Consider the following 16309-nt stretch of genomic DNA (forward strand, 5'->3'; position numbering starts at 1 on the left):
TGAAATAATCTTGACACCCATGTCAAAAATCATTTGACTATATATGTAAGGGTTTATTTCTCGGCTATCTATTCTACTCCATTGATCCATATGTCTGTCTTTATGACAATACCACACTGTTCTGATTACTGTAGCTTTGTAATAAGTTTTGGAATCAAGAAGCGTGAGTCCTCTAATTTTGTTCTTTTTTGGGATTATTTTGGCTATTCAGGGTCCCTTGAGATTCCATATGAATTTTAGGATGGGTTTTTCTATTTCTGCAAAATGTGTCGTTGGGATTTTCAAAGGGATTGCATTGAATCTGTAGATGGCTTTGGGTAATGACATTTTAACAATATTAAGTCTTCCAGTACATAAACATGGGATGTGTTTCCATTTATTTCTATCATCTTTAATGTCTTTCAGCAATGTTTTATAGTTTTCATTGTACAAGTCTTTCACCTCCTTGGTTAAGTTAATTCCTAAGTATTTTATTCTTTTTGATGCTATTGTTATTGGAATTCTTTTGGTAATTTCCTTTTCAGATTGTTCACTGAGTATAGAGATGCAACTGATTTTTGTGTTGACTTTGTATCCTGCTACTTTGCTGAATTCATTTGTTAGATCTAACAGCTTTTTTTATGGAGTCTTTAGGATTTTCTATGTATAAGATCATATTATCTGCAAACAGACATTTTTACTTTCTCCTTTCCAATTTGGATAACTTTTATTTCTTTTTCTTGTCTAATTGCTCTAGCTGGAACTTCCAGTACTATGTTGAATAGATCTGGCAAAGGTGGGCATCCTTGCCTTGTTCCTGATCTTAGAGGAAAGCCTTTCAGTCTTTCACCATTGAGTATTATGTGGGTTTTTCATATTTGGCTTTTATTATGTTGACATAGTTTCCTTCTATTCTTATTTTCTTGAGTGTTTTTATCATGAAAGGGTGTTGAATTTGTCAAATGCTTTTTCTGCATCGAGATGATCCTGTGGTTTTTTTCCTTCACTTTATTGATGTGGCATATTACATTGATCTATTTCCATATGTTGAACCTTCTTTGCATTCCAGGAATAAATGCCACTTGGTCATGGAGTATAATCCTTTCAATATGCTATTGATTTGAGTTAGGATTTTCTGGTGGATTTTTGCATCTATATTTATAAGATGTATGGTCTGCAGTTTTCTTTTCCTTGGTATCAGGGTTATGCTGACCTCATAGGATAAGTAAGGAAGTGCTCCCTCCTCTTTAATTTTTTGGAAATGTTTGTGAAGGACAGGTAATAGTTCTTCTTTAAGTTTAGTAGAATTCACCAGTCAAATGATCAGGTCCAGGGCTTTGCTTTGTTGGGAGATTTTTGATTACTGATTCAATCTCCTTACTAGTTCTAGGTCTACTCACACTGTTTATTCCTTTGTAACTTAGTCTTGGTAGGTTTTCTGTTTCTAGGAATTTGGCCATTTCATCTAGGTTATCCACTTTATTGGTGTAGTTGCTCAGAGTACTCTCTTATAATTCTTTTTATTTCTGTAGAATTGGTAGTAATATCCCCACTTTCATTTCTGATTTGAGTAATTTGTCTTTTTTTTCTTTGTCCATCTAGCTAAAGGTTTGGGAATTTTGTGGATCTTTTCAAAGAACCAACTTTTGGTTTCATTGATTTTCTCTATTGTTTTCTATTCTCTATTTTATTTAGCTCTGCTTTAATCTTTATTATTTCCTTCCTTTTGCTAGCTTTGGAGTTAGCTCTTCTTTTTCTAGTTTCTTAAGTTGTAACATTAGGTCATTGATTTCTTTCTTGTTTTTTAATGTAAGCATTTATAGCTATAAATTTATTGGGGACAATCTTATTGCGGATCTTTTGTATGTGATAAGCCACTTCTCTCTGCTTTCAAGATTCTGTACTTGTCTTTTAAAAGTTTGATTATAATGAGTTTCTTGGATGTTTATATTCATGTCTTTTATTAAATTTGGGAAATATTTAACCATTATTTCTTGAAATAATCTCTCCTCTCCTTTCTCTCTCTCTTCTCCTGCTGGAAATCTCATAATGTGTATGTTGGTATGCTTGATGGTGTCCCATGGGTTCCTTAGGCTGTTTACTTTTCTTTAATCCTTATTTATTTCTGTTCCTCAGACTGTATAATTTCAATTGTCCTATCTTCAAGTTTGCTGATTCTTTCTTCTGCCTGCTCAAATCTGATTTTGATTCGCTCTAGTAAATTTTTCATTTCAAGTAGTGAACTTTTCAGCTCTAGATTTTTTGTTCATTTTTATGTTTTCTATATCTTTACTGATATTTCCATTATGTTCATATATAATTTTATTGGCTTTGTCCATGTTTTAACTCTTTGAGCTTAAGATCGTTAAAGTTGTTGTCTAATAAGTCCACCATCTGATCTTTCTTAGGGATAGTTTTGTTGATTTTTTTTCCTTTGAATGTATCATAGTTTTCTGTTTCTTTTCATGCCTTGTGATTTTTTTGTTGTTGAAAACTGGACATTTAAGTCTCACAAGGTGGTAACTCTGAAAATCCAATTCTTTTCCTTCCCTAGGGTTTGTTATTTTGTTTCATTTTGTTTGATTGTTGTAGGGTGTTTCTGTGCTGAGGATCAGCCTGACATGTAAACTTAAGGACTTTTTAGGTATTTTCTGAGCCTGTGCCTTTCTCTGGGCATGCAAAGTGAGTTTATAAATTCCACTGTATGTGTGGTTGCTTGTGAATGTCCTGGTCATTGAATATCTCTCTCTCTAAAGGGGAAAAGAAAAAAGAAGAAGAAAAGTAATATCCCTTCAAATCCCCTAGAATTACTTCAGCCAGAGTGAGAAGGGCTTGCAAAAAGTGGCTGCCTGCCTCTATGCCTGCACCTCTGAGATCAGAAACAGTAATCAGTGATCAGCACTGATCCCTGATTTTGGAAGACCGAGTTCTTCTTGCTCATTTTGGCACCCACAAGCTGCTTGCAAGCTGTTCCAGAAACAATGAATATCTGCCATGGTGCTGGGGGTTGGGCTGATGGATAGCTGCTACTGTACTAAGAGCTGAAATTGACCAAAATTAACCACAATTACCATCCAACCCTTCTCCAACATTCAAAAATAGTTACATCAGAGTCTGCCAGTGCAAATGGCTACATGGGGAGACAGACTCCTGGTGCTTGCTATGCTGCCATCCTCCCTCTAGCTCCACCTCTGGCTTCCTATGCACACCTTTTTAAACCAAATTCACCACTGAGAAGATTTGCTTCTGTTATAATAAAAGGGGTGAAAACAATAATAAATGTTCCTCCACAACTGTTCCCTCCATCTTACACACACACACACACACACACACACACACACACACACACACACAGGAAAGGATATCCAAGACGTAGTTTTGAATTAGAAAACCACAGAGAAATGTGTATAGCATGATTTCACTTTTCTTAAAAAACGAAGCAACATTTATATATAAAGGAGTTTGCATGAACATTCAGAAAGGGTATGAAAAGATATATATTGAGCCCTCAACAATAGCTTTTTTGCTTAGAGGAGGGAGGTTGTAGAATAAAGATGGAGATAAACACTTTTTCCTTCACTTCTGTGTAGTTTCACTGTTGATTGTGAAAATGTGTTATTTTTGTAATTTTGGAGTTTAATAAAAGGTTGTAATATATTTACATACAGGAAAAAGGGAATTTTATCAGTTAATAACAGTAAATTTTAAGAGTAGAGGCGGAGTCAACATTGTAATTAGTTACTTTATCCTGTCTATTCTTTTATTTGCTAACATTTTTACCACTAAGAAAGGCACCTCTGATTTTCTCAAATTGATTTATGAAAGACATGCCAATCTCACTTTTTCCTATTAAGATATACTATAATATTAAAAATTATTTTTAAAAACTCTCTCACAGGACTAATAAAAATGTTGAAAGAAAAAATTACCTTTGTGAATATTGGCGTCATGCATTTTCCCTCTGCAGAAAACGATTAACCCACACATGTCAGGTAGGTTGCTGTCTATAATACAATAGACACAGGAAATCCCTTAATGGCCAAATTGTGTCATCACTTAAGATTTTTTCTAAGTCTTTATCCTCCCAGCCATACTTCTTAGTTAAGCAAATACTTACGAAGTTACAGTCAACTCCCAAAGATGATATCTGTTAGAGGCAAAGGGGATTTTAAAATAAAATTATTTTGAATCATGCTGGGTTAAAAATGTAAATTGTGCTTTTTTGTCTTTTTTACACTTAAATTACAAGGTTTCTGAGCCTTTTGATATACTTATCTATAGTGGGTGTCTCCCAGAGAGAAATTTATTATGGTGTTTCTCACTCTTGCTTGATAACAGAACCCTTCTTCTAGGAAGCACTTTGGGGGAACAGTGTTCCTTAGGACACACTCAGAAAAATAAAGCATATGCCTGTGAACATGGCATTTGAAATGGGTAACTCAGTGACCTATGAGTACCCCAAGTCACTCAATATTATATTCACAGTAATTTATTTTATAATGGCATCTACTATGTTCTGCATTGTGTTCACTGCAATAAAACCTAGTTGCTATAGTGTATGGAAGTGGTGGAAACTGCTGGACTGTGACATTAATAAAAATGATGTCAGGGCTACACAATACAAGGAAAAGGACAGGGTGTTACAGATTATAATGGATGACCATATGATATCATAGACTGCTCACTGCTGAAGGTTTTGGCCATTTTTTTTTTTGGTGGGTTAACAATTAATAATTAAAAATTAGGATACTAGTTGTATGTTATTTAAATATTAAAAAGGGATATATGTGTATGTATGGAATACCCTCCCTTTTCAATCCTAACTCAACTCAAAAGAACACATCCAGAAGTCCTTAGAATTGGATCACAACTTTTTTCAATCTTTTTACTTAGAACCTTACCTATTGTTATAATTGTAAATATTATTTTGAAATAAGTCACATTCCTTAGTCTTATATGCCTTTATTCTTTGTACAACTAAATTTATAGTTTATATATTTCAGATGCCTGAACATACTTTCATAAGTGAAACAGGCCAGGTTCTTTTTTTTTATTAATCTAGGTAAGTTTTAACATCAGAGCTAGATTTATCATGGAAGATGGCAAGCTTTGCACATAGTTATATGTTCTGGAATAGTTCCTTAAATATTGTACATTTTTAACTTCTCATTCCCACATGTTGGGTTAGTGACTTCTTTAGGGGTAGGTATTTAACTCTAATTTACTTTTTTTCTCCCTGAGATTATTGGTCTAATAAGATTTTTCTACCTTTTCCTGGATCAATACTAGAAGTTTACATTTTATTAAAAAAAATTATAATTCTGTCTAGAACTTGAAATGTATTAAGAATAGTAGTAATATAGTACTGATTTAAAAACTATTAAATTTGCATGCATTTGTCATGTCTACCCATTACTTATTCATTACATTGTTTATTCGCAACTTCTATAGTTTTTTCATCAGAATCAACAATTTGTTTTTGCTTGTTTAAAAAATAAAATATTTCCATACTATTGATTTGTTCCTTTTTATGTTTCTATGTCAATTATTTCTGCCTCTGTCCTAATACTTTCCTTTTATTGTTTTTTGGTTTATTTTACTGAGCTTTTTTGTTAAAAAACGACTTTTATGTTTGATTAATTAATCAGTAATTGATTATTAATCTTGCAGATATTCTGACATGTCATGCATTAGTCTTATGTATTTTACTGGGTATAGTATTTGCTATACCCTTCAGGTTTTTTTATACAGTGAGCTCTTTGCCATTCATTCTCTTCCAGAGATTTTGCAATTTTAGTCTTGATTTCCACTTTACGTTAATGATTACTTAGATGGGCATTAAATGGATATTCAGATGTTTTAGGCTATACTATTACTGTCAAGTCTTTTGTTATTACTATGATTTTGATCCAGAAGCATGACCTCTATATTGATTTTCCTTCTCTGGAACTGATTATAAAGACACATTACTACATCTTTCCTCTGCCCTTTTTTTGCATGATATTTTTATGCAGTCTAAAGGATGAGGTCTGAATAAAGTGTTTCCTTCATATTAGGTTCTGTTTTTGCTTTTAATTCTTTGGAATGAATTATCTCATGTTCAATAATGAAAAATTGCTGATAAGTCTTCCTAATATTTACTTTATTGATAACACAATAACTACCATAAGAAATATGTAAGACTGACTGTGGTAAACAATATATTTAAGTTTCTTTCTACAAATAATAATCATGATGGCTAACACTTACTGAATAATTATAATGCAACAGGTACTGTTCTAAGAAGTTTAGGTTTATTAACTCATTTGATCCTCACAATCATGCTACAAAGTAGAATATCCCTATTGCATAATGCATACACAAAATACCACAAAACATACTTACATATTTGTATAGGGATCAAAGATTTGGAATGGTGAAGACTAAACTGATAACAGTGGTTACCTTTGGAGAGCATACAGGGATTTGAGTAGGTACGAAACAGGAATTTAGGAATATGTCATGTTTAAATCTTTTCGAGAGTAGGATGTATTTGTGCATTACTTGCAAAAAAATTAATTTTTCTAAGAGAAAGATAAGCATACAGAGACATCTAGAAAAATGCTGATCTAGGACATTGTTCATGAGCTCCCCAAATTAAAGGCAAATCATCAAATGTATTTGGTAAATACAGCCCCATAATGAAGGCATTTTACAACAATAAAGGATTTCTAACAATGGACAGGAAAATTTCTCTGGTATAGGAGTGGCAAATGAAAGTACAGTTATAGCACGTTAATATATCTTAAGAACAAAAGCTGGAAGGATCTGATCCAATTATTTGACAGTGGTTTGCTCCAGTCGATAGAATTGCAAGTCATCTTTTTACATGTTTCTCTATATTTTCTAAAATTTTGTGGTATTACTTTTATAAAGGAAAAATAAAAGCAATCTTTTCAAACAAAAAGATATATTTCAGTTATTATAAAGTATTAAATTTATATAACTAAATAATGAGAGCAAGCAGAGATATTTAGGATCAAGTTAGTAGAAAAAAGGGTCCCAAAACATAAGGCTAACTTAAATAAGAATATATAGATCAACAAGAGGAAACATAAAAGTGAGATGAGTTAATAATTACATGGTGCTGAGATAAGAATTTGAGGGAAAATGACCAGTTTAGGCACTTTCATATTTTGGAGTAAGATTTGAAATGGTTTGAAAAATTGAGTATGAAAAAAAATTATAGATATTAATTTTAAAAGGTAAATCCCCATGGTTACTCTCATGGGGTACTTCTGATGCCAAATAAGTTCGAACTATTGATGTTTTCCAACATTTATTTTCTTCATAGGGTGTTTCCACTGTTTGTATTCTCTTCAGTTATGTAGACTCAGAACCAAGAAAAGGTCTTCTACACAGTCCTTTCAATCATTGGGTTAATCAACATTATGAATTCTCTGATGTTGAATAAAGCTTGAGCTCCTAGTGAAGGCCTTGCCACAGTTCTTGCATTCATAGGGTTTCTCACCTGTATGCATTTTCTTATGTACAGTGAAGTTTGAGCGATAGCTAAATGCCTTCCCACATTCTTTACATTCATAGGGCTTTTTACCAGTGTGAAATCTCTGATGTTGAGAAAGGTATGAGCTACAACTAAAGGTCTTTCCACAATCCTTACATTCATAGGGTTTCTCACCAGTATGAATTCTCTCATGTTGAATAACGCTTGAACTCCTAGTAAAGGCCTTTCCACATTCTTTACATTCATAAGGTTTCTCACCAGTATGAATTCTCTGATGCTGAACAAGTTTTGATTTCTTATTAAAGGCCTTCCCACATTCCACACATTCATAGGGTTTCTCACCAGTATGAATTCTCTGATGTTTGGTAAGATAGGAGCTCCAACAAAATGTCTTTCCACATTCCTTACATTCATATGGTTTCTTACCAGTGTGAATTTTCTGATGTTGGGAAAGGTATGAGCTAGTTCTAAAAGCCTTTCCACATTCCTTACATTCGTATGGTTTCTCACCGGTATGAATTCTTTGATGTTGAGAAAAGTATGAGATCCAACTAAAAGCCTTCCCACATTGTCTACATTCATAGGGTTTCTCACCAGTATGAATTCTTCTATGTCGTAAAAGGTCTGAGCCACAACTAAAAGGTTTCCCACATTCCTTACATTCATGAGGTTTCTCACCAGTGTGAATTTTTTGATGTTTAGTAAGTGCTGAACCACAACTAAAGGCCTTCCCACAATCCCTACATTCATAGGGTTTCTCACCAGTATGAGTTCTCTGGTGTTGAGTAAGTTGTGAGCCACGACTAAAAGTCTTCCCACATTCCTTACATTCATATGGTTTCTCTTCATTTTCAATTTTTTTATGTAGAGTAAGAGATACATGCTGTTTGAAAGCAGGTACATCTTCATGAGTGATTATTACTTGGCTTAAATGTGCCTCCTGATGCGACTTTTGTCTCTCAAACTGATCTTTATACTCCCAAACATCTCTGACACTTGAACTTGGCTTTCTAATTCTTTCCATTAACTCCAATTGGAATGTTTTTACATTACTAATTTTTTTCCTTAAAGATGGTTTCCTGGTCACAGACTTTGATGCTTGATCTGAAATGAAATAAATATCAAACATTTACCTTTTTTCTATTCTGAGAGAAATAAAACTTCTATACTAGAAAAGGTGGAAGTAAACTGAAAATGTTTTCAAATAAAATTCTAATAGTGAATGGTTAAGACACTACTGAAATATAGCCATGAATTTCAGAAAATGAAAAAAGAAAACAGAGAGTGAAGAAAGTCCACATAGAAAGATGAGGAAAATGATTAAGGAAAAAGATTAAGTTAACGATAATCAAAAACTTGTATAACTCAGAATTATTTGGGATGCTTGTCAAATATATATTACCCTGGGTGATCATCCAAATTGAAGGAAGAATTGGTTAATTATATATATTTTTATGCACATAATATCATACTGTGTAATCTAAAAGGGGAGGAATATATTTATCTCATAAGATAATATGATAATAAGTAAAACCAGAGGATGTTTCTGAGGTGAAAGGAGGACAGAGAGTTTGCTAACAAGTAATATATTGAAAATGATCTGAAGGTAGGTTAATAGGAGGTAGAAATCCAGACTAGTTATAACCTAAGGAAAAACAGATGAGTCAGACATGAATTCAGTTAGAGAAGACTTCTGTGGCTGGACTTCCATATGTTGTGGGGACTTCAATGAAAACACTATTTGGGAATTCCATGAAACATAACCTTAGTGGAGGGAACATTACTCAGCAAAGGCTAAGAGACTGAGGGCGAAGTCAGCTGTTAAGTTCAGATAAATAGGAAAAGAATAAAATGTGTAACAATGTGGACTTGAGGTAAAATTAGGGGAACTGGGTACTTTTGTACCCCAGCACTGAAATACTAGCTTAAAATTTGGGGAGCAAATCACTAAATCACTCTAAGTCCCTATGCAGTAAAGGATTAACCTTTCCCAAAGGTTTGGTCCTTGACCAGTTCCTGGTAGGTAAACTCTAAGGCCTTGGTATATCCTCTCTGATAAGATTCTTTGTTGATCTAGAGGCCTTGCTTGGGCCATGCAAGATAATCTACGCTAAGAATGTGATTTATTATAGGGGCTTTAGGTCATGCAGTATCAACTTGACCTCTGAGGGAGCTGGAGACTGAGGGCAGCCAAGTGGCAGTCAGCAATGCCTACATGACTAACACCCAATAAAAACCCCAACTCAAAAGGTCGGGTGAGCCTCTCTGGCTGCCAATACTCTGTGCTGTCACACATCATTACTGGGAAAAGTAAATGCTGTCCACGTGACTCCACTGGAATAGGACAACTGGAAGCTCATGCTGATCTCTCCTGGACCCTCCTCTATGTGCCTCTTCCCTGATTTTAATCTGTATTCTTCCATTGTAATAAACTGTGAATGTGAGTATAACAGCTTTTCTGAAATCTGAGTCATTTTAGTAACTCACTGAACCTTAAGGTGGGCTTGGGGACCTCCTGACTGCACATGGTGTCAGAAGTGGGATTTGCTAGAATGACTCTGGTTCACCGAAATATGGCAAAAGTACTGTTTAGGATGAGAAAGATGAGAGTGTGGGGGCTGATGAAACTTAGATTCCTGAATGGCCACCTAGTAACCATAGAATAAAACTGCAGCTATGTGGCAATCAGTTACTGAAGGTAAAAGTTACCAGTGAAATTTTGAATTGATAGATCTAACTCCTGAGGAGTTGGCTCATAGGATACATAAGAAAAAGCAAAGTAAAAAGAAACAAGATAAATGCACAATCCCTTGGTTATTGTTATCTGTAATCCATGTCAAGTTTGTATTTCATCCATTCTGAGCTACAGCCACGGGGCTACTACCAAAGAAAAAGAATATGCTGAAACGATAGCTAAGACAATTAGAGTGATTTGTAAAATGGAGAAAAATAAAGGTGAGAGTCAAGGGACTCATCAAAGAAGGGTGGAAATCAATGAATGGCTAAGAAATGAGAATAAAGCAAAAAATGATGGAAGCAAAACAAAGGTCTTAATGCAGCACTATTGGAGATGGGGTGGATCAACAGAAGCCTGTGTCAGTCCAACAATGAAGGGCACTAAACAAATCTGCTGTATTTACCCTGGTTTGAAAGAAGCTAGAAAACTTCAAGGCAAAGATAACAATGAGGAATCTGACTTCAAATTGCCTGTGGAGAACTAATCAGTATAAGGATTGAGCAAAGGGCTAAGGCCCTTTGGCCCAACCTCTGGCTGGAGACCCAAGGCCACATGCAAATGTGTGGGTTAAATGGCCAAGGGGCAGGGAAGAAATTTTTCTGGGACTCCTTGACATGGGAATCCAATACACCATGATTCAAAACCCATTGGTGAAGTCTTATTGAGGACTACATTTAGATTGGGAGGATATGAAAATGTAATAGTTGATGGGATTTAGTTGAAAGCTTGGATAAAAATTGAAATGAACACAATTTATGTGAAGTGGTTGCATCTCCTCTACCTGAACATATGACAAGAACAGACCTTATGTTTGTCTAGGAATACTTCCTTTATTTAGTATTGTAAAACAGAAGGCACGTAAATTCAGTTTAGTTAATATTGAGTAGAAATGCTAAACAGAAACCAACAGAATTGCCACAGCTCAAAACGGTTGTTAACTTGAAACAGAATAGGATACCTGGTGGAAAAAAAGAGATTACCACTTTGATGCCCTGTTAGAAGCTGGAGTGCTGGTACCAACAAATTCTTTCCAAAGCTCTGTGTGGACTGTAGACTGGGCTTTATTTTAAAAGCTAGTGAGTGCCACCCAGAGGCAACCAGTCAGATTTTGGATGAGAAAATTTCCAGTCACTGTGATACAACATACACCATTTGACAGACTCTTATTACCTTGCTTAACTGTAACTTCCTCTAGGACTAAAGAACATAAAAATCTTGAAACCTGAAATATCTATAATGCCTTTGAGCAATTTGATTATGACATGTCCTTTTTTTTCTTAAATGTGTCTTCTGCTATGGGCTCACTAAGCTTGTTGGATCTGTTTTTGTCAAGTTTCAGCCATTATTTCTTCAAAAAATTTTCTGCTACCACTCCTCTTTTTGGGGGAACTCCAAATACTTGTATGATAAGGCTGCTTCAAGTTATCCCACAGACACTAATGCTCTTTATAAAAATTTTCTTTCATATTAGATAAGTTTGTATTGCTTTGCTTTCAAGTTCACTAATTTCTTCTGCACTATCTAATGTCTTCTGCAATGTCTAATCCATCATTAACCCCATCCAGTGTATTTTTCAACCTAGACATTGTAGTTTTCAACTCTAGAAATGAAATTTGAGTTGAAAAATATACTGTGTGTCTGTCTCTACTTAATTTTTGAACATTTATAATTATCATTGTCAATGTTTTCTGCTAATGCTAATATTTGTCAGTTCTGGGTTAATTTTGATTGGTTAAAAATTCCCATCATTACGAGTCTTCTTTTTTTTCTCCCCCTTTGCATGCATAGTAATCTTTGATTGAATGCTACACACTATGAGGTTTACCTTGAGTGCTGTATTCTGCATTCCCCTAAATCTTCTTGAGCTTTGTTCTGGGATCCAGTTAAATTACTTGAAAATAGTTTGATCCTTTCCTTAATGATGTTTTTAGGAAAATCCCAAGCATTACACTTTTTATTGACCAGTCCCCTATCCCCACTACTAAGATAAGCCATTGCTGAGGAGTCTAACCAATACACCATGAATTATGAATTTTTCCAATCTGACTGGTATTGTTCCTTGCCTTGTGTGAGTGTTGGGCATGGTTCACTCCAATCTTTTGAATTTTTTTTTTTGCCAGCCTCAGGTAGTTTCCCATTTGCTGATAGTACTGTGCTGAACACTCAAAGATGACCTTCTGCAGATCTTGAAGATTCCCTCACTTTAGTGCTCTCTTGTTTAGTACTCCTCTGAACACTTATTGCCTTGATCACTCTGACTCTCAGCTTCATCTCAACTCAGGGAGCCTGCTGAGCTCTGCCTCACTTCTTTTCTGTGTTGCATACTAGAGTATCTCTTACGGCAGTAAGAGGAGGCAATCATAGGACTTTGTTTCCTGTCCCGCAAGAATCACTACTCTCCATTGCCTGATATCCAGACATGTTCCTGAAAAATCATTTTTCTTTTTCTTCTTGTTTTGTTGTTGTTGTTTCAGGCAGGAGAGTAAAACTTCCTGTTACTCCATCTTGGCTAGATGCAGAACCTCTCAGAGCACTGACGCATTTATTTTTAAGGCTATTTTTGCCAGAAATAAAATTCTAGTTTGACAGTTTCTTTGAGTACTTTAAAGATGTCTTCCAGTTATCATTGCTTTCATAGTTTCTGAATAAAAGCCTCAGAATCCATTGTTCCTGTTTTTAATGAGTTTTCTCTCTCTTGCTGCTTTATAAAGCTGTCTCTTGATCATTGCTTTTCAAAAATTGATTTTGATGAACCTAGCTAGATTTTCTTTATGTTTATACTGTTTTGAGTTCCTTGAAGTAGTCAGATCTCTGGATTTATAGTTTTCATCTAACTTGGAAATTAATCAGCAATTCTTCTTTCAAATATCTTCGCTGATCCCTTTTTCTCTGGAATTCTAATTACATTCATTTTAGACCACTTGACACTGTTCCACAGGTTACTGTTGTTTTTCTCTCTTTGCTTCATTTTGCATAATTTCTATTTGTTTTCAAAATCAATTTCTTCTTTTCTAAACTGTGTAAGCTGCTGTTAAAATCATTCACTATTTTTATGCTCCCCAAATCTCATATGGTTTTATACTGTCATCAATTTCTCTCTCCATTATATTCATGTTTTCCTCTAACTTCATAAGCTTATTAAACATATTTATAATAGTTATTTTAACATTCTTGTTTGCTAATTTCATCATCCTTGTCATTTCTATTCACTATTATCTCACCTGATTATGGTCATATTTTCCTGCTGCTTCTATATATAGTAATTTTCCTTGCTGAGGAAGATTGGCCTTGAGCTAACATCTATGCCAATCTTTCTCTATTTTGTATGTGGGATGCCACCACAGCATGGCTTGATGAGTGGTGTGTTGGTCTGCACCCAGGATCCAAACCCACGAACCCCAGGCCGCTGAAGCAGAATGCGCAAACTTAACCACTACACAACCAGGCTGGCCCCAATATCTAGTAATTTTTGATTAGATGGTGGAAATCATGAATGTTATATTGTTTAATGCTGAATTTGTTAATTTCCCTTAAAGACTGTTGGATTTTGTTCTAGCATACAGTCAAGTTATTTGAGGATAAGTCTGATCCTTTCAAGGTTATTATCAAGCTTTGTTAGGACAGGTTTAGAATAGTATTTCTTGTGAGCTAGTTTAATTCTACTATGGAATGACCATTCTCAGGTATTCAATGAACTCTTCACATTGGCTGGTCAGAACTCGAACATCTCTTATTACTGTGTGACCTCTGGAAACCGTTCCGATTATAGCTTTGTCGTCATTCTTTGCCTGGTCTTAATGTAGCTTCATCCTGTGCATGCATAGTTTAGTATTCAGCAACAATCTTATGGTGATCACTATGTAGATTTCTGGAGCTCTTTCTCAGGATAATTTCTCTCTAGTTCTCCTGGAGTCAATTTTAATGTCCTTAACCCACGTCTTTTGCTCATTATACTTACTTGACATAAGAAATTCTTCCATAATAACAGCAACCATAAACATTTGCTTTTATGCCAGATACTTTGCATATGTTATTCCTTATCCACACAATCATTAAATGAGTTAATTTTTATCCCTTTTCACACAAAAGGAATTGGGGCTGTAGTTCAGGAGATCCCCAACACTTCAGGATCCATGATGCACCAGAAGGACTAAAAAACTCAGAAAAGCTATTATACTCACAGTTTCAGTTTATTACAGTGAAAGGATACACATTAAAATCAGCAAAGAGCACATAGGCAGGGTCCAGGAAGAGTTCCAGGCACAAGCTTCCAGTTGTCCTCTTTCAGTGGAGTTATGCAGACAGTGCTTACTTCTCCCAGCAACAATGTGTGGCTACACACATGGAGTATTGCCACCTAAGAAGCTCACCCAAACTTTGGTGTCCAGGGTTTTTGTTGGGGGTCAGTTACATATGCATGGCTGACTGGCCCCACAGTTGCCCTGTCTCTAGCCCCTCCAAAGGTCCAGCTGACACCACATGGCTCAAAAAACCCATGATAAATCACATTGTTTGCATAGACTATCTGTTGTGGCCCAAGCACCCCAAGTAAACAAAGACACTCTCATCAGACACTCTCATCACCCTCTAAGGCCTCAGAGGTTACCTCTCATGAGCTGGGCAAGAGCCAAACATTTCTTTGGGGAACATCAATTCTTAACTGCACAGGCCAGGCCCTAACTCTTGGCCTAGGCTTTCTTTCAGCAAAAGGATCATATTTGTCTGAGCATCTACATTTAGTATAACATTTATACAATAGGTACAGCAATAGTATCAGTATGAATATGCCTAACATTTGGAGTAGGCAGTATGGAGTACAGGTAAACTTAAAAAAACTAACCCATCTTCTAAAGCCATTACATACATTTTCATATTTCTGAACTAACTTGATTATTTGTTTCTCCCTTTGACCCACTGCTATTCGTACCTTATGATAATCTTGGAAGACTATTTAGCATAGAAATTAGTTGATGGTTAGCTAAATCCACTTCTTCCTCAGGCCAGTCATTTTTCCATTAGTATTACATCTTGAGGAGTCTTTAACTCAATCTCCTAATATATTTAGTCATTAATATCACTGTTATCATAGGACTTATTTACATATGGTAGTTGAATCTTACCAACAATGCCAGTGTTACACCACACTGCAGTATGGTTTTGGTACAACTCAAGGGTGTCACTCCCTCACTGGCAGCTGGGTCACTCCCTGAAATGCTCCCCTCCAACACTCCTGATATTCCCTCACTTACTTGAGCACTGGCCTCTAGCTGGTGCTCTGTCATCTGTCCAGGGCTCCTGCCCTTGCTCCAGTAAGGAGATCACAGCTGGCTTAGAAATGGAAAGTCCTGCTCACAAGAAAAAAGAGTTATACTGGGATGTCCTAGAATTTACATGCAGTTCTTTGATCAGGAAATAAATATAATTATAGGAAGGACCAGAGAGAAGTATATATTATGAAAAATGGAGAAAATGAAGCTTCCACCATAATCTCTGAAGCCACCTATTTCCATCCCACAGAGTCCAAACTCTGTGAACAGAAAGCAGAAATTCAGCTGGTTATTTGAAAGGCAGCTAAATAATTCATAATGTAGGAAGCAGACATTGTTAAGAGCAGATTTTGAGATTTTGGGGCTAGGTGTCCTTACCCACTGAGACTAGGTTGCTGTAGTTCTCCAACATCACGTCTCTGTATAAAACTCTCTGCACAGAGTCCAGGCAGTCCCACTCCTCCTGGGAGAAATCCACAGTCACATCACTGAACACCACCACCCTCTGAAAAAGCAGACATGAAGAGGCAGAAGGAAATAGGTGAGCACAGACAAGGGAGCAGTACTAAATAAAAGGGGAGCTACTGTGTGCCAACAAACTGGGGATGGAGAATTCTAAGGAAATTAGTGACTGAAGCAGTAGGTCTTCAGGTCCTCAAACACTCTAGTTTCTCCATGCAGAATGTCCAGTATAAAACGGGCATTTCCTTGATTCAGACAGGTCTGGGTACATACAAAATCAAACTATGTGGAATCTCACAATTAAAAGAAATGTTGTATATGCAAGCACTCAACATAATTCCTGGAAGAGCAAATATTAAC

At 35.6% G+C, this 16309-nt stretch overlaps 1 protein-coding gene across 1 annotated transcript in view; it reads right to left on the reverse strand.

The window, feature by feature from the left end:
* Positions 1–6891: 6891 nt before the first annotated feature.
* LOC131420237 (zinc finger protein 383-like) overlaps positions 6892–16309 on the reverse strand; it is a 28490-nt gene continuing 19072 nt past the window's right edge. The window contains exons 2-4 of the mRNA XM_058566122.1: positions 15866–15992; positions 15470–15565; positions 6892–8587 (exon numbers count right to left, since the gene is read on the reverse strand). Coding sequence (XP_058422105.1) covers positions 7398–8587; positions 15470–15565; positions 15866–15992 — 1413 coding nt within the window. The 3' untranslated portion in view covers positions 6892–7397. The remainder of the gene's footprint in view (positions 8588–15469; positions 15566–15865; positions 15993–16309) is intronic.

Source organism: Diceros bicornis, chromosome 22 (assembly GCF_020826845.1).
Source record: "Diceros bicornis minor isolate mBicDic1 chromosome 22, mDicBic1.mat.cur, whole genome shotgun sequence".
NCBI classification, from domain to species: domain Eukaryota; kingdom Metazoa; phylum Chordata; class Mammalia; order Perissodactyla; family Rhinocerotidae; genus Diceros; species Diceros bicornis.